Here is a 19205-nt window from a genome sequence, read left to right on the forward strand (position 1 = left end):
GATTCGAGGTTCGGTGAGGCAAGCCACCTCCATGACCGAGGTGTTGGAGCTCAACTCGGTCGATTTGCTTGATTCTTGGGGCAATTGAGAGAGAAACCCTCGGCCCTACTTATCATTACGATCAATACAAAAAATAAATAGGCTTCTTCGCCTCGAGATATGCATTTCTCGGTATTTTCGTAGCGGCCAAAGAGAAATGCAGTGATGCACTTGATGATCTACAAGATTCCGGAAAATCACGGGAACAGCTCGTATGGCCAGACGGGGAGCAGTTTTCTCCAAAATATGCCCGACCGGACACCATAAATCCGAAGGTGTTAGCATTAGCTGCCAAAGACAACAGGGTGCGGGCGGTGCAAGAAGACTGAAAACCAATGATTGACGCAAGTCAAAGTCTACGAAGTCTTGGACTATCAACGGTCCATGATAAGCCAGCTTGCTCAAGAAGGAATCAGACCATTGATTGGCACAAGTCTTCGATTCACCATTGATTGGCCCAAGTCTACGAAGACTTCGGACTACCAAAGGCACACGCTAAAGCATTGACGGGACTTCTTTTCCACGTTAGGATGACCCCATCTTCTTTGTTGTATTGCTTTATTTCTTTTCATTATTCACTTTGCTTTTTAACAAGAATTTCCCTCAGATTCTTCGAGGCAGTTTCGCCGTGAATGACTATTGAGGTCCCCGGTGAGTTCATTACTATGAGAATTTTGTAAAATAACACGCATTCAACTTTTTACAAAATATATGGCATTTTAATTACAATTGCTAGCAATATATGGATTTTTTTATTAATGTTGTTAAAAATATGTGCACTTTTACTCAATGAGCACGAGCTCTTCATCATTTGAAGTTTAACTAATAAATCTAGATTATTTACAAGTAATTTAAATAAGCATATTAAAATCGATACATTAAGTGACACGATCAAATCATGATTTAATATTTAGCAAGTGAATAGATAGATTTGTGAAACTAGATACTACTCAAATGGGAATCCGATACTTCCCAAGAGTGTTTTTGGACTCATCGAATCATCGTGGTTAATAACTTCAATCTTAAATATTGTTTTTAGTCGAACTCGGATTTATGCCTGAAAAGACTTAAGAACTTATGAATTTCGGAATGGAACATATTTACACTTCCAAATCTAGCGAGATGTTGTTTTCTATTGTGAAACATGGAATGTTTAATTACCATAAAATTGATTTAGAAAATAAAAAAAATACTTGCAAACAAACACCATCTGTGCATAAATACTTTGATTTTTAAATAGTCTAGCCAATTGTATCATCAATCAATGGAAAAGTTGATACTATCTAATTTAACTAAATGGAAAGTATGAAAGTGCTATCTACATGTAGTTTTTGCATTGCACCAAAATACAATCATTAAATTGCGAATTGATGAGATTAGTTGATGTGATATTAATACAGATGCCAACAATCTAAAACCTAAGCTCCCTGTGCCTTGTCTTAATGTGGCATTAATATTAGCTACCACTCTCAGAAAGAGAGAAAAAAAAAAGGACAGGACAGCGTATGGGGCGTGCAAGAGGACTGAAACATCATGGGATTAGAAGGGCAAAATCAAAGTCTACGAAGACTTGGATTGACAACAGTCCATGATGAACCAGCTTTGCTCCATGAAGGAATCAAATCAATGATTAACGTTGAAGGACTATCAAAGGTGCACGCTAAAGCATTGGCGGGTCTTCTTTTCCACGTTAGGACCCATCTTTTTCTTTGCTGTATTGCTTTATTTCTTTTCATTATCACTTTGCTTTTTTGACAACATTTTCCTTGGATCCTCACGGGCCAGTTTCGCCGTGAATGACGGTTGAGGTCCCTAGTGGGTTAATTACTTTGATAGTTGATTGATTGGTGGCCACCATTCGATCAAGGATTTTTTAAATTTTTATTTTTGGCCTAGCAGCACTTGATAAGTAGGATTCTGAACTTTTTTCCATGTCTAAATCGTTTCTCAAAGAAAAGATCAAGTGAGATCAACATAGGGGAGGCAATGCTTGGTTTATTCATCATTGGATTGATCATAATCCGGACTGTGAAAAGCTTATGATACCATACATATCAACGCTTTATGAGTGACATTGATTGGCTAAAAAATGGTGGATAGAAGCTAATTATGGTATAGGCAACCTATCTTGGTTGTTGTTGAGTTAGTATTGTGAAACTTCAATTGCGAAGTGGCTATTTTTTTTTTTTTTATCGTGAAACATAGAATTTTTAGTTATCACGAAATTGATCTAGAGTTGTGAAGTGCAGTATACATATAGTTTTGCCTTGCATTGAAATAAAATCGTTAGATTCAAAATTGCATTACCTACCACTCTCCAAAGAAAATAAATAAATAAATAAAAGAACAGTGTACCGGTAAGGGCAAAGTCAAAGTCTACGAAGACTTGGACTACCAACGGTCCATGATGAACCAGCTTTGCTCGAGAAGTAATCACACCAGTGATTCATTCATTTGGTACTTTGTCTAGATAGATATCCATAAACATAGAGATTTTATCAAAAAGAAGAAAAAAATCACTAGATCACTCTTACGTAAAATCCAACACGAGACTCATCATTCTCCCATTCACCCGCAAAATTTGCATGGCAACAAATCGATCTCCAATTCTCATATTTATCGATAATTTCATCGCATAATTTCCTCCAATCATATATTGTCAAAATCAAATAAAAACAAAATCTAAGGATGTCTTTATCTTGTTGAGAATTTTTTTGTTGCAAGAAAAATGCTCCTAGGAAATTCAATTTCAGAGAAAGGGAATAGGAAAAATTTGATTATGGTGAAAACAAGTTGAAAATTGATTTTATCGTAATTGGTAATAAGTGAATCCACTAGATGCGGCTTGTATCGTTAAAAGTAACATGGAATGACTAATAAACTAGAATTGATATCTTCTTCATTAATTCTATAATCCATTGAAATAAAAACGATTACAAAGAAATCAAGATAGAAATTATGAAATCATATTTGTAAAATATTAGATTAATCGTGCTTTGGGAATGTAGAAAAATTGAGCATTGATAAAGTATATTCTTCTCACTTCGAAGCGTAGCAAGAAAATAAGGGCAATGATTCCTTCTTGCCCAATTGTTTTTCTCTAAGCTTATTGTCTTCAGGGTCAATACCACAAAAAATTCCATACTAATATACCCGTGAAAAATTTACCCAAAATTAATTCTTTAACCACTAAAAACCTTAAACTTGCACATTTGTGATAAAGCGATCCTCAATTAGTTTTCATTAAATTAGATTAATACTATGAAAAAGTACAAACCAATACATATGAGAATAAAATCCCAAACTGATACACCCATCAATTGTCAAAATTTAATGTCTGCTTTTGTTGACTTGACTTTCAATGAATCTGCCATTAATTTGGGAGGTAAAAGTTGATTCTAATCCCAAAATTTCTACACCACATAGTTTGCTGATTTTTTTTTTTTGTCGAAAGAAAATTGTATTCATTACTCAAAAGGATGCAGAAGTATATAGTTTTTATGACAAAGCAAATCAAAACAAAGCATGAATACTAAAAAACAAAGCCAAATCTAGAACACAAGGAGGATCAATAGAGCATTTGCAAAGTTAAGCACAAACCATTCCACATGAATGGATTTAGCAAACAAAATTGATAGCCGATCACTGGATCTAATGTCTTTGTCAGTGATGAGCTCACAACAGAAATTCCTTCTTCAATAATTACAATGTTGTTAGTTGACAGTGTGTGCCTAGGTTCGGCTTTCTCTACACCATCGTCATATGGAAACATTCATAATGGTTAGACAAACATATATTTAACATGTGGAGGAGCAAATCTTTGTAATTTAATGAGACGCCAAAACTCCTACAATTAGCATTGAAATTGGAGGCAGAGAACTTGCACATGAAAAGAGCAGAGGGGCATTGGATCCCCAAAATTATATTTATTAAACTTTTGGATCTAAATTGAGAGAGGATAGCACCCAAATTTAGAACTAGATCGAGACCGGATGAAAAAAACTCTCAAATCTAAATCGGGAGAGAAGAAAAAATAAGAAAGAACAATGCAATATGAACAAAATCAGCAAAAGAGAGAGGGGAGGGTGAGACTAGTTAGACACGTGCTTTGCATGGTGTCTAAAACCGGTACGCTAACCATTACCCCCCGGTTCTAGACATTGTGCAAATCCCATCTTCTACGAAGACAAGATCATTAAAATGCGAACTGGCCCTTGACTCAATTCCGTCTTTTACATTTAATGACCCAAGCGGATCTCTATTTGTAATTCTGGCTTTTGAAAGTGATTTAGATTTCGCAATGTGCTATAATGATTTCGCTGCTATGTAGTTCAATTTTTTTTCTTCAAAGAGAGATCAATGGAGGGGAGGCAATGCTTGGTTTATTCATCATTGGATTGATCATTATCTAGACCGTGAAAAGCTTGTGCTACTATACGTACCAACTCTTTACAAGTGATTTTGGTTGGCCAAACAATGGTTAATAGAAGCTGATTTTGGTAGATGCGGCTTATTTTGGTTTCTGTCAAGTCAATATTGAGAATCTTTAGTTGTGAAGTAGTTATTTTCTATCGTGAAACATGTTTATGTATCACAAATCTCTTGTTTATGGAAATCATATACTCTCTATATACATTTGGTCTTTATCCACCTATTGATCATTATCCAAATCGTGAAAAGTTTATGCTACTGTACGTACCAACTCTTTACAAGTGATTTTGGTTGGCCAAACAATGGTTACTAGAAGCTGATTTTGGTAGATGCAGCTTATTTTGGTTTCTGTCAAGTCAATATTGCGAATCTTTAGTTGCGAAGTAGTTATTTTCTATCGTGAAACATGTTTATGTATCACAAATCTCTTGTTTATGGAAATCATATACTCTCTATATACATTTGGTCTTTATCCACCTATTGGCTTAATCTTCCGAATTGATATGATACTAGAGTTGATATTGTACCAGAGTTAAGTTCTACTCTAGTGTAGTTCGCTTGTGCAACCCCTTTGCCAAATTCTACGTGCGTCTGTTTTTTTTTCCTTATGTTATATGGCGAAAAGGTTTAGAGTAGGCAAGGATTTGGACAAAAGTGTGAAGAGCGAGCTGCACCTCCAAAAACATCATTTGAAACACTTATTAGTTGTGATACAAGAGATGTCAATACTTTGTTAATTATCCTAGTCATTGAAGAGGCTTCACCGAACTTTTGCGAGTCATTGAAGCCGAATCCGAGTTTGATTGGTGAGGATAAATCGGAGTCCCGTGCTTTTCTGGATGATGAAGAAGCTCGAAGAACATATATTTGGAAGTGGAAGTACCAAATGGAAGTTGCTCGATGTTTATGCAGTACCAAGGCTTATTTCGAAAAGTCTTGTCCATCAACATTTGTTAGACTTGCACAAGAGCACGTTTCCAGTGAAACCATTGAAAGCTTGAAAACTAAATTAAAATTTGAATATAAATTACAATCTCAACTAAGAGGCTATTTTATTGGTCAGTGGAAATAGAACTGGGAGATGGAAGTTAAATGAAAACTCCATTTCTCATAAAGAAAGTGAGGGTAGCCTTTGATATGTTTTCAAAATATAATGTTTAAGGAAATACATTCGTAAAACTTATATTAAATTTACTATAGATATGAAATTAGATTTGATGAATAATTAAAGTTGGAATTTGAAATTCGCATCAGTGGCATTCGGATGCTATAGAAAAACTCAAATAAAATAATCTCTGTTAGAAATGGTGAGCAAAGTTTAAAATGTGTTAAGATAAAGTAAAACGATAGTCTAATTTGAAAATTAGAAATTTGTCCTCAAACTATTAATGGACAATCTTTTAGAGAATTTATGTCAATAAGAGAAAGCAAAGGTCCGTACGTCTTCAATGACTTACATTGACCGAATGCAATATCATGATATAATTTGCACGCTTTTGTGCTTTTGTTCGGAACTATATATATTCAATTCAATGTTCTCTATAAGCAATTGAATAAATAGTCGACATTAAATAAGATAGAAAGGATGACATTTGATATAACTTATTTCAGTAACTACATTGGCAATTAAATCAGCATAATCAGATCTATATATCTAAATGATCATAGTTAAAGTAGAGAAAACGGTTGCAACGGGGCATGCCACGTAGCTATTGTGTTTGTGCAGGGGTTTGCTTGGTGTAGCGAGAGTGTGAACTGCCTACTTGAATGTATCTTACATTTTTTATAACTAGCTTTTCATGCAATGTGAACAAACTTTTGAAAAAAATGCCAAACAATGTTGATCAAAGACTGTTCTACTATTTTGATTAATGGCATGGGGGCTCCCAACCACCATGATTAGGATAGCAAAAGAATTCAAGGAAGCATCTTGGAATCAGCTATTGAACCTTATTTGAAGCTGTTGAGAAACTTGGAAGAATTTGTCCATATTATTTCACTAAACGTATTTTTATGCATTACGTGCTAAAAAGCAACTACACCAAGTAACATGGAAATCAATCAAAATTTATGCCACAAATTACATGCTCAACTGACTTACCGTTAAAAAGAAGAATCAGCTTCTGGCCACGAGGGTATTGGAGTAATTTGGCAGCAGCAAAATAGCATCAAGATGATCAACGGATTCCAGAAAATAACGCGGTTTTGGCCATTTTTTTTTTTTTGGTCTGAAATACGACTATTTCATTAAGTTCGTAAATAAGAGAGGCCCGGTAAATGGGCATCAATATATAATAAGTCTATTAAAATTTGTGGAGGGGATGAAACCCAATTCCAAGGTAGGCGTGCGCATGCGCGGATCAGGCACGGGAACAACTCATACGACCCGACGGGAGGCTGTTTTCCCTAAAATAGCCCCGACTCGACACCCAAACCCCAGAAGTGACGCTACAATTATGTACGAGCAAGGAGGCGCTGCGGGCAAGTGCGTGGGCCACTCATCGCGACGCAATTGTGGTCAGAAACTCCACAAAGACAAGGATTATTAAAATTCAAAAGAATAATAAACGAAAGCACTCTGATTGCTTCCATCTTTTTAATATTTTATTTTAGCCACCGAAAGCACTCGATTGCTCCCATCTTTTTAGAATTCCACTAGTTCATCTACCCCGCTGTTGTGTCTCTCCTTTTTCAATTGCTTACGACGGTGGATAAAAGAGAAGAATTGAGTTGTGGGAGGGGCCACTTTGGTTTTAAAAAAAAACCTCCATTCGTCAACTTTGACAGGCTGCAAATTGTAGAAGCAACTCCACATATAGTTAACAGAACTATGTCTATGTGCAGGAGGCTGTGGTTCATTCCGCATGTGAATTAATTAGAAGAGCAATTAAATTGAAGGTTCGGGACCGGATTGAATTCTTTTCTACCATAATCATAAGGAATCTCAAGATGTGTTGTCAATTTACTGTCTAGTTTATTTCTCAACACCTAATTTGTTAAATGGAATTACATGTTGGATATTTCGATTGTCACTCGTAGCGTATTCAATTCATGGAATCAAATCATGGGCACAAATTTGCGGCTGCATGGTCGTGGCATTAGGGTTTGTCTTTGGCAAATGTGATTGTTTTTGGAAGGGAACGGATGCTCTCTATTCCGAAAGGGTCACAACCATGGCAAGCTGCTCTCTTTTGAAAAAATAGCCATGACATAAAACTATGCAGTTTTTCCATGGCATAAAACTCAGGCTAATGAGATGTGCAAAACTTTCACGTTTTCCAAAAGTTACTTTTTAAAAAAGAAAATGATATATATCTATATTTTCATGCTTATATAACGTCTATTTTCAAAAATGTATATATTCACTTGCTAAATGTAAAATTAAGATTTAATCATATCAATTAATATATCAATTTTAGCACACATCTTTTTGAACAAAATTGGAAAAGAAATCCATAATTATTAGCATAAAGCCATTTCTTGGGAACCTGACCATCGTTCACGGCGAAACTATCGGCAAGATGGAGAGGCATAAAGCAAAGTGACACTGGAGAGGTATAAAGTAATAACACAAAGAAGACAAAGGTGGGGCCATGCTAATGTGGAAAAGAAGGGCCACTAATGCTCTTAGCATACCTTTTGCGCTGTCCGTAGGATTTAAGAAGCATGCTAGGATAAAGGTTCATAATTGCTCTTTTCTATTTTGCCCCTTCTTTTCGCGTGGTAATTTTTTTTTAAAATTAAACTCATAAAAAATAGACATTCTCCTCTATCTAAATTAACTTGATAAAGTTGAAAGATTAGGACATCATAAAAAAAATAATTAAGATTTCATCACATCTTAATATTGAACTAAAAGTTTATATCCTCTATGATAAAGTTGAATTTTTATGACATTTTTTATAAGCAAGTGGAAATTTTAAATTCTCTTGAATATTTGGCTAATGAAATCTGAAGAACTTTCACTTTTTCCAAAAGTAATTTCTTTTAAAAGAAGATGAAAACTGTCTAGATTTTCACGCTTGTATAATATCTATTTTCATAAATCTGTATATTCAATTGCTAAATGTTAGATTGGGATTTGGTTGTATTAATTATTATATCAATTTTAGCATACTTATTAACCTTACTCATAAAAAAACCTGAATTTATTTGTTAAACTTCAATTGATAGAGAGTGAGTTCTTACCAAGTAAGAAGTGCACATCTTTCTTAACAAAATCGACTAAAAAAAAGTCCATAATAATAAGCATAAAACCATTATGTGCGTGGTTTTGATAATTGGTTTTTTTTTTTTTTTTTTTTGATAATTGGTATTATAGTAGACATATAGGTTAGGATTTTTTACGGAACTACCAATTGCCATCATTGTATTGCCGGCCACCCATTGCCATCTTGAGTCCTTACCTTCATGGCGTCAATCCATGGGCAAGTTAACTCCTTGCCCACCCAAGTTGTCTTTTACGCCCTCATCTCTTTTTATTTTTGTGCAAAGCTCACGATCTATGTCCATGGAAGTTGCGACCAATAGAGGTCACTAGCCTCGTGCGGCCACGAGCTGTGGTTGCATGGCCACGATGTTGGGGCTCGAATCAGTTAATTCCCTCGATTCTTAGAGCAATGGAGAGAGGCCCTCCGCCTATTTTATCATTAAAATTAATATCGAAAAAGAAAAAAAAAAAAAAATTCCACACCACAAGGGCATTTGGGTATTTCGGCAACGGCAGAAGACAAGATGTAATTGACAGGGGAGAGAGGTGCAGAGGAATAGGACAGACGGGTCATGATTCTAGCTCGAGTTCGAGCCAGTTGGGCAAAGAGTCGAAGACCCAAGGGACCAAGGTGCAAGTGCCACCCGCGATCCCATTTCCGTAATCTGCGAACAAGCGTGCGGTCATTTATCGAGACACGTGTTGTCAAAAACTTCAATAAAAATATATTTATAATCTATCATCTATTAAGTGTGAATTAATTCACAGACATAGCATAAATTAAAATTTAACAATGCCAAAAGAAGGAGAAGAGTTTCTTTTAATATTTTGTTTTAGTCACAGAAAGTGACTCAATTGCTCCCCCATCCCTTTAGAATTTTACTAATTTTTTTTCTCATTTTTCAGAGATCGAATTCCACTAATTTTATTTATCCCGCAATTACACTGTTCTTTCGTCAATTGCGTTGTGTCGGTGACTCGGTGGTGGGATAAGAGAAGGATTTGGTTTTCTTTCTTTTCAGAAAAAAGAGTCCTTCTCATTTACTCGGGTAAAGAGTCTTTCTGCCGGGGCTTTCGCTTCCGCCGGAGCTGCTGAAGTTGCGCGCGTGGACATCGCAAACCCGTCCACCGAAACACCACCGCAGTCTCGGCACGCGCGGCGAATCGCTCCCTCCATCGAGCCCCTGGCGAAGGACCCGTCGATATTTCACCTCAATAGCTCCTTGCCGCGATCAGAGCCAGATCTGAGGTGAGTCTCCAAGGGCCCCACTTTTTGGTGTTTAAAAGAACCCTGGCATTTTGGCAACTTTGATTGGCCGCAATGAATCATTTTTAGTACAGAGATCTCATGGCTTGGAAGGATTTACCATATCTCTGGCTGCCGCTGCTTTTGCTGCTATCCTGTTTCGACTTTTTCTCGAAGGAGATCAAGCGAGATCGATGGAGGAGAGTGCGGCGCGTGGAAAATGATGGAACAGCAGGAGGCGCTTCTTCTACTGACGCGTCAACAGAAGGTCAAGACGTGGCTACTTCATCGGGATATGACTATGAAGTATTCTTGAGCTTCAGAGGACCAGATACTCGAGCTGCTTTTACCGACTTTCTTTACACTAGGCTTGATGATGCGGGAATCCGCATATTTAAGGACGACGAAGAGCTCCGCATTGGGGAAGAGTTTGCCCCAGAACTTCTCCAAGCAATTAATCAGTCGAAGATCTCAATACCTATATTTTCGAAAGGTTATGCCTCCAGCGTATGGTGTCTCAAGGAGCTGGTCCAGATGATTGAGTGCTGGAAAAATGGAAGACAAAAGATCATGCCCATTTTTTATGATGTGGCCCCTTCAGTGGTTCGATACCAAACTGGGATTTATGCAAAGGCCTTTCTTTCACATGCAAAGACGCAGCGATATGGCAAAGATACTATCCGTGAGTGGAAGGCTTCTCTCAATGCAGTTGGGGAAATAAACGGATGGGACCTGCACAGCAAGACCAATAGGTGACTTCTGTTAGCATTCCATCTAAAGTGCCTTGGATCATTAAAACCCGTTGCATTGCATATGATTTTTTTTTTCTAGATTTGTGTTAGCCTTGTTGAAATTGAATTCTGTGTTTTTGAAGTTATAATGCAGAAATTTGTCATTTTTATTTCAGCAACATTTTTCAGTTCACTTCATTAAGTACCAACGTTAATTCATCTACAATGGAATAAATCCTAAAGTAACACATTTTGAATTCAATCTGGTCTTCTCAGAATTAGTTTAATGTTTACACAATTTTCTCACTCATTGTCTTTTGTCTCCATCTAACTCTAGGCAAGAAGGTGAGTTCGCAAGAGAAGTTACCCAGAAGGTTTTCACTGAGTTGAAAAAGGCTTATCTGGCGGTATCATAGTGCTTGGTCAGTGTCGACAACCACGTGGATGCAATCATGGAAATGATAGGTGCTGGGACAAGTGAAACACGAATTATAGGAATCCACGGGATGGGTGGCATTGGAAAGACAACTGCTGCCAAAATGATCTACAATAAGCTTTCACATGACTTTGACATTGTTGCTTTCTTCAAGATATTCGAGAAACATCAAAAGGTAATGGCATTCAATACTTACAAGCTCAGCTCATCTCTGACATCCTCAAAACAAAATGGATATAAAGACATTCATGAAGGTACTCAGATGATTAAAGACCGGTTGTCTAATAAAAGAGTCCTCTTCCTTCTTGATGATGTGGAACAAGCGAATCACATTGATGCACTTGTAGGTAAACGTGATTGGTTGGGCAAAGGGAGCAAAATTATTATCACTACAAGAAAAAAAGATATTCTTGAGGTTCCTGAAGTGGACTACAGTTATGAGCTTAGTGCCATGGATGTTGATCAATCTCTTCAACTATTTAGCAAACATGCCTTTAGAAAAGATTATCCTTTGGATAAGTATATTGGCCAATCCAAGAGGGCAATAGGCATTGCTGGAGGCCTTCCACTAGCTCTTGAGATCATAGGCTCACTATTATGTCACACTAAAAGGAAATGTGGGATCTCACATTGAAGAAGTTGGAAAATGTTCCACATGCAGCAGTTCGAGTAAGTTGAAAATAAGCTATGATGCATTAGATGTTGGGCAACAAAATATATTCCTCGATATAGCTTGTCTTTTCATCGGATATAACAAAGACATTGTCATTTATTTTTGGGATAAATCTCAATTTCCGGAAGAAGCCATGGAAGTTTTGCAGAACATGTCTTTGATAAAGATTAAAGAGAATAATAGAGTGTGGATGCACGACCAACTCAGAGACCTTGGAAGAGAAATAGTTCGTCAAGAAAGTATGACGAAAATAGAGGAGCGAAGTAGGGTGTGGGATCCCAAGAAAGCATTGGATTTGTTGAGGAGCTGTAAGGTAAAATCCCCCTCAAAAATGGAAATTTCTTTATGGATTTTCTTTTTAAAAACCCAGTTAATTTTTGTGTTCTTGTCTAGCACCATTCGAACTTGCTCCATCAATTTTTTTGTTCTTTTAAGATTAAAGGAATGATAGCAACTCAACCCCTAAAAATAGTGAAATTGAATAAATGTGTTTCCCCTCAACTTTTTGTATTTAAATTTTCCATTGGGCAGGGAAAAAAAAAGTTGAAGCTCTTCGTCTCACTTTGACCATCAGCGGCAATATCGTTTTTCCTATAAGGACTTTGAAAGAATATCAAATCTAAGGTTTCTTCAAGTTGACGGTTCGAAGGAATATTTTAGTGCAGAAGAGAGGCTTTTTTGGCATGAATCGCCATCAAATGTTCTTCCAATCAATGATTTCCAGGAGAATTCATATCTCCTTCCACAATTACGATGGCTTTCTTGGCCTAAAATTCCTCCAACATTTAATATTACAAATTTCTCCATGAAGGATGTGGTTATTCTCGATCTATCAGAGAGTAAAATTACGCACGATTGGAAGGGGTGGAGCCACATGAAGGTATGTTATATGCTAGACAACATTTATTATTTCGTCTTATTAGATTCTAAGCAATCTTTGCATGATTTTTCTTTTTCACAGGTGATGAAGAATTTGAAAGTTATGAATATGAAGAAATGCGATTGCTTGGAGAGAACCCCCGACTTCTCTGCTCATTCAAAATTAGAACGTTTGATCCTACCGTCTTGTGGCAAATTAGTTGAAATTGACAAGTCGGTTTGTCAATTGAAAAACTTAGTTTTCTTAGATGTAACATGGTGTAGGAATCTTCGAAGGTTGCCGGACGAGATGGGTAGAGATCTTGCAAGTCTCAAATACCTATCTATGAGCCAGTGCCGTTTGTTGGAGGGGCTTCCGAATACAATCGGAAATTTGAAATCATTGAATGAGTTGGATATAAGTGGAACGGGGATTAAGGAACTCCCCGATACGCTCTGGACGATTGAGAAGCTCGAAGTAATAAAAGCTGAATTTGTGCTTCGTCTTGATATGGAAATCGACAATCGCATCTATAGAAATCGATCCCTGAGGATCTTGGAATTGTTTTGTAAGAGAATACGCAAGGTACCAAGGCTTCCCAAAAGTCTTACCATTCTAAAGTTGTCTAAATTGTACACGAAGACATTTTTAGATCTCTCAAACCTGACTAATTTAAAAGAATTATACCTGGACTTCGGGCCATGTGATTCTGATGGGGAATCCGATGGGCCTGTGGAAGAGAGTCCGATGCCATTGCGGACTGGGAATTTAAGCAAACTAGAGTCTTTAGACTTGCGGTCTCCATACGTGACCGCCTTACCAACAGATATTAGAAGTCTCCTTCCCCAACTCAAGTTTCTTCAACTCTGTTGCCCTAAGTTGCGTTGCTTCCCGAGCCTTCCCTCCAGTTTGTTATCCTTGCGTTTATCATCTGGATGCACGACCGCCTTACCCATGGATATGAGTAGTCTCCTTCCTCGACTCAAGAAACTTGAACTCCGGTGCCCTAATCTGCGTTGCCTCCCGAGCCTTCCCTCCAGTTTATCAGAATTGAGTTTGTACGATTGCAAGTCGGGTTGTTCCATGGAGGATCTATCGAATTTGAAGACACTATCATTTCTTCGCATCAATGACTGTGCTATCTCAGAGATTCGAGGCCTTGATCGTTTGGAGAACCTACGATCATTGTGGCTTTGGGAACTTCAACAGGTGCAGATATCACTCGATCTAAGTAATCTCAATAAACTACGGTATCTTGTATTCAAATGTGGAAAGCTGGCTGAGATTCAAGTCGAACTCCCTCCATCTTTGGACAGATTGGATATTGATTTTTGTGGATCTTTACAAAAGTTGCCTAATTTGTCAAACTTGAAGGGACTGCAAAAGGTTCAAATAATGAGTTGTGGGAAGTTAAATGTGGAGGATCTATTGAATCTGAAGACACTATCATGTCTTTATATCTCTGACTGTGCTATCTCAGAGATTCGAGGCCTTGATCGTTTGGAGAACCTACGATCATTGTTGCTTTGGGAACTTCAACAGGTGGAGATATTACCCGATCTAAGTAATCTCAACAAACTAGAGTATCTTGATGTATACCTTTGTGGTAATCTGGTTGAGATTCAAGGCGAACTCCCACCATCTTTGGAAAGATTGGAGATTAAAGAATGTGGATCTTTACAAAAGTTGCCTGATTTGTCAAGCTTGAAGGGACTGCGAGAAGTTAAAATAGATTATTGCAGGAAATTAAATGTGAAGGCAATTTCTTCACTTTGCTCGGAGAAGGGGGTCAAATTTAAGGGAGACAAGATGAATTAGAGGGAGAAGATGATGAATCTAGATGCAAATTTGGATATGGATCTGAGGGAGAAGACTGACGGATAAGTGCATGTCTCTCTTGAAATCTTCTTAATCCCAGCCCACAAATCGTTCTTTTGTGCACAAACTTCAGACAAATTGAAGTAAGTCCTTTCTTCTGGCAACATATTTTCCCTCTTCCACAATCGATCTCTTTCACTAATATGAACAGAGAAGCCTCACATGCACTTTTTGATGACCTTTTCGGGAGCTGACATCTGTAAATCTGATGAAGGCATTGAAACTATGTTACCTCCATTTTGGTCTGATTTCTCCTTGGTTTTATGTTTCCTACCTGGAGTTATGCATCTCGATTGCATCGTTTTTATTTGATACCTAACAAATTATTAGAGATCCTTGTCGATTTGCTGTTTCACATATATTGAAGTTGATAACTTGGCTTCGCATTTGAGATGACTGCGTTATGCTGTAAACAATTAGATGGAATGTGTGCTGGAAGGTCATATAAGTATGATTATCATCCTGTAAATTTACAATATAGCCACTCATTGTTGCAACTGTGAAGTAGACAAACCCCTTGTGCTGATATGCTTATGTTCAGTTTATTTTCCTGGAAAGGTATGCTTCTTACTGGGATTTGCAAATGCTATGGAGAAGTTATAAAATGAAGAAAAATGAATTTCACTTGGGTACCGGTGTCAATAGTTGGTGCATGCAGCACAACTTCCATCTGTGACAGGAGAGGAGAACTATTTAGTTTCTCTAAGGTGTCATAGATCATCTTGTAGTTAAGGCAAACTTTCAGTAATTTCAATGTCTATTGCCTAGGACATATGATAAGTCTCACTGGGGTTAGAAATCATGTAAATGGACTTTTGTTTGATCTCCAGCATTGCCTATATTTTCTAGAAATGGTTATGCTTAGGTGATCATCTGTAATAGAAGCATTTCCATTCACCTCAAGTTATACTAGAGGATTCTTTTGGGTTTTAAGATTGACAAGAAGTACTAAGGGAGACATCTCAAATGATTGCCTTATTGCCGGTTTCTAATGTTGCTGAGAGGAGTTGAAGTTTGAAAAACTTACAAAAATCTTTCTGTGCAGGGAGCTGTGGCTAATTGGGCAGCTATGCAAATGAATACCAGATAGAGGAAAATGAAGATGACATTCAAAGTGAAGTTTTTCGTCCACTTTACAGTTACTTTGGGAGTTGATGCTTGGAAATCCGGAGAAGGTATTGAAATTAGGGTACCTCCGTACAGCCAAAGGGTTCTTAATTATGTACAAATGTATGTTTTCTTTTCCTAGTCTGGTTTGGCTTTTTTAGAAATTCTCTTTGGATGGTTTCTCCTTGCTTTTATGTTTACCAGCTAGACGTATGCATGTTGATTGCATCGTTATTATTTGATTTATGACAATTCATTAGAGATCCTCATCGATTTGCTACTTCACATATTTCAAAGTTGATACCTTCTGCTTTGCATTGGAGATAGCTTTGCTATACCGTAGACAATTAGATGGAATGTGTGTTGGAAGGTCATAGCATTATGGTTCTCATCCTGGAATTTTGTAGCATAATCAACTCATTGTTGCAATTGTGAAGAAGACGGACTTTTGTATTGATATGCTTACGTTCAGTTTATTTTCCTAGAAAGGGTGTGCTTCTTAGTGGGATTTGCAAATGTTATGGAGATGTTATAAAATGAAGAATGAGGAATTTCACTTGGATTGCGGCATCAAAAGAAGGTGCAGCAAAGCTTCCTTCTGTGACAAGAGAGGAGAACTATTTAGCTTCTCCAAGATATCATAAATCATCTTATAGTTGAGGCTAAATTTTAGTATTGTCTGTGCATAGGACATATGATAAGCATTGACTTGGGGTCAGAAATTATATAAATGGAATCCTGTAATCTCTCCATTTTTTCCTACATTTTGTAGGAATTGTTATGCCTAGGTGATTATCTGTAATAGGAGTCCTTCCATTCACCTCAAGTTATAGTAGAGGATTCTTTTAGGTTTTAAGATTGATGAGAAGTATTGAGGGAGACATCTCAAACCACTGCCTTTTTGCTGGTTTCTGATATTGCCGAGAGGAATTAAAGTTAGCGAAAACTCACAGAACTTTTGTGCAGGGAGCTGTGGCTACTTGGGCAACTTTGCAAATGAAGACCGAATGAAGGACATTGAAGGATGACATTTAATTTGGACTGTAATCCCTTTTACAACTTGGGTTGGTAAATTGTGTATTCATTTGTTGACAGCCAAAAACTTGAAGATCAGTGAGGGAAGTCGTTGCCTATTGACGAAATTGTTAAATTTGTTTAACTTGATATGAAGTTTCAGTTGGATGGTTAGCCCTTTTTCTTCAAGAAATCATTAGAACAGGTTGAAGGGATTTATTTTGCAATTTGGGGCATCATACGTAATGTTTTTGGGGATAAAAGGTTTATTTATGCAAATCAGATTGTTTATTAATCTTTTTCGTGGGGCCCTAAGGATGAATATTGATTTTCATTTAGATGAGTGTTCTCTTCATTGATATGCAATAGAACTTGCTAATTAGTACCAAAATGTTCTTTTAATAGGAAACACTTGAAAGGGTTGTCTGGACAGGGAGAAGTATTGGGTGCGCTTTAAGTGGAGTTCAAGGTAGTCTTAGTTGCACCTGCCAAAACCATTTTGGACCTTTCGATGTGAAATTGGTGTTCAAGGTAGTCTTAGTCATGAGTATGATGGGCACTCACTCACAGGAAACACGGATTTCGGAATTCATGGAATGGATGGTCTTAGAAAGACCGCTCTGACCAAAATCATCTACATTCAGCTTTCACATTCACCGTTGCCTTCTTTCTGACACCCATGAAACTTTAGAACTCAAGGGCGTTGAGTACTTGCTCAATCAACTCATTCTGCATGTCCTCAAAAGGAAATAGACAGAAATAAGTAATTTTAATGAAAAGATCAAGATAATGAAAGATAGGCTGTCTAGTAAAAAAGTTCTCGTTCTTTTGTATGATGTTGATCAGAAGAATCAATTGAATGTATTCATGAGTAATCGTGATTGGTTTGATGGGGAAGCAGGCTTATATTTACCACTAGAATCAAAAATGTTTTCTATGTTGATGAAATTGATTGGAAATGCGAACTTATTGTTATGGATTTCAACTGATCTCTTTAAATTTTTAGAAAACATTCCATGTAGAAGTGGAATTGTCACTTTGAAGAAGTTGGAAAGAGTTCTTCATGCAGAAGTTAATGCTAAGTTGAAATAAGTTATGAGGCATTAGAAGATGGAAAAAAAGAAAATCTTTCTCAATATAGCTCATCTTTTCGTTGGATATGACAAAGACATCATGGTTCATGTTGGAATGAGCCCACATATTTTCTAGAAGAAGTTATGGAAGTCGTAGAGAACATGTCCTTGATAGCGAATCTTGAGGATAACAAAATATGGATGGATGATCAGCTAAAAGGCCTAGAAGAGAAATCACCTGTCAAAATGGTGGTATGAAAATAGAGAAGCAGAGTAGACTGTTGAATCACGGAGAAGCATTAGATTTGCTGATGAGAAGCAAGGTAAAATTCTGCAATGATCTATTTCCAAGTTCAATAACACAAGTAATATGCCCCTTTAATTTGGAGACTTATTTCTATTACTCCATTTTCTTTAGCACCGTACTCATCTACCGCACTAATATTTAACGTCCTGTAATGCTATGGGAGGATTTTACTCGACCTTCATAAAAAATGAACTGGAAGCCTTTTGGCGGGGGAAAGACGAAGTCGAAGCTCTTTGTCTCAAGTTTGACCATCGATGACAATGCAGCCAGGCCTTTTGGAGACTTTCCAACCTAAGATTCTCTCAAGTTGATAGTGTAAACTTGCAGGTTGAACTTATGGAAGACCTTCGTGCACAAATGAGGCTTTTCTTTGACACAACATTCCGTCGAATGTTCTTCCAACATGTAGTTTCCAGAAGAAGTCACGTTTCCTTCCCGAATTGCGATGGCGGGGATGACACTCCTCCCATATTCAAAATAACAATTTTTGCAGTCATCTCAGTTTGTCTTGGAGCAAAGTTACAGAGAAATGGGATCGTTGGAGCCACATTAAGTAATCATAATGCTGTGGATCATCTCTTATACATTGTGTCGTATCTCGATTAGATCCAAACCTTATCTTAGCAAGCTCTTTCTGTGGCAGATGGCAAACTGATTATGCGTCATGGATCTAACGTGTTGCAAACACTTCTAATAGAACTCCCGACTATATGTTAATTTAGAACGACTGACTTGGAGTAGTCATGTGAAAGCTTGGTCCAAATTGACGATCCATTGGTCAGTTGAATCACTTAGCTTCCTTAAATGTGAAGTACTACAAGAAACTTTGCAACCTACTGGATAAGCTTGAAAAACTAGAATCTTTAAAGAACTGATTGATTGCACATCGATTCGGAAATCCCTGAATATCAAGCATTGACGGATCTCAAAATTAATTGTTCATCATTGAAGATAAACAATTACGCAACTTCCCATCAACTAGAGCTCTTACAAGCCTTGTATACACAAACTGATGCTAGTATTATTATGTTCGAGTGCATTAATTTTGTTAATTTACAGGATGGTCATTAATGTGAGATCTTTGGAAATTGCTAGTTTGTACTTTAGATTTGAGGCCAATACCCGTGCCTTATAAAATTATGCTTTGTTACAGCTTAAACAATGAAGGACATAATCAAATATGTAGGCTGTAATCAGTTAT

At 37.1% G+C, this 19205-nt stretch overlaps 2 protein-coding genes across 2 annotated transcripts; both read left to right on the forward strand.

The window, feature by feature from the left end:
* The first annotated feature begins 11109 nt into the window (after nucleotides 1-11109).
* Nucleotides 11110-11727, forward strand: LOC120287345 (disease resistance protein RPV1-like). Its single transcript, XM_039300121.1, has one exon. It carries the CDS (start codon nucleotides 11110-11112, stop codon nucleotides 11725-11727), a length of 618 nt encoding a protein of 205 aa, XP_039156055.1.
* A 172-nt stretch (nucleotides 11728-11899) lies between these two features.
* LOC104417484 (disease resistance protein RPV1) lies at nucleotides 11900-14443 on the forward strand. The gene is made up of 3 exons (XM_039300123.1): nucleotides 11900-12079; nucleotides 12578-12646; nucleotides 12728-14443. The coding sequence occupies exons 1-3, from the start codon at nucleotides 11900-11902 to the stop codon at nucleotides 14441-14443; spliced, it is 1965 nt and encodes a 654-aa protein (XP_039156057.1).
* The last annotated feature ends 4762 nt before the right edge of the window (nucleotides 14444-19205 follow it).

This window comes from Eucalyptus grandis, chromosome 8, assembly GCF_016545825.1.
Source record: "Eucalyptus grandis isolate ANBG69807.140 chromosome 8, ASM1654582v1, whole genome shotgun sequence".
In the NCBI taxonomy this organism is placed as follows: Eukaryota; Viridiplantae; Streptophyta; class Magnoliopsida; order Myrtales; family Myrtaceae; genus Eucalyptus; species Eucalyptus grandis.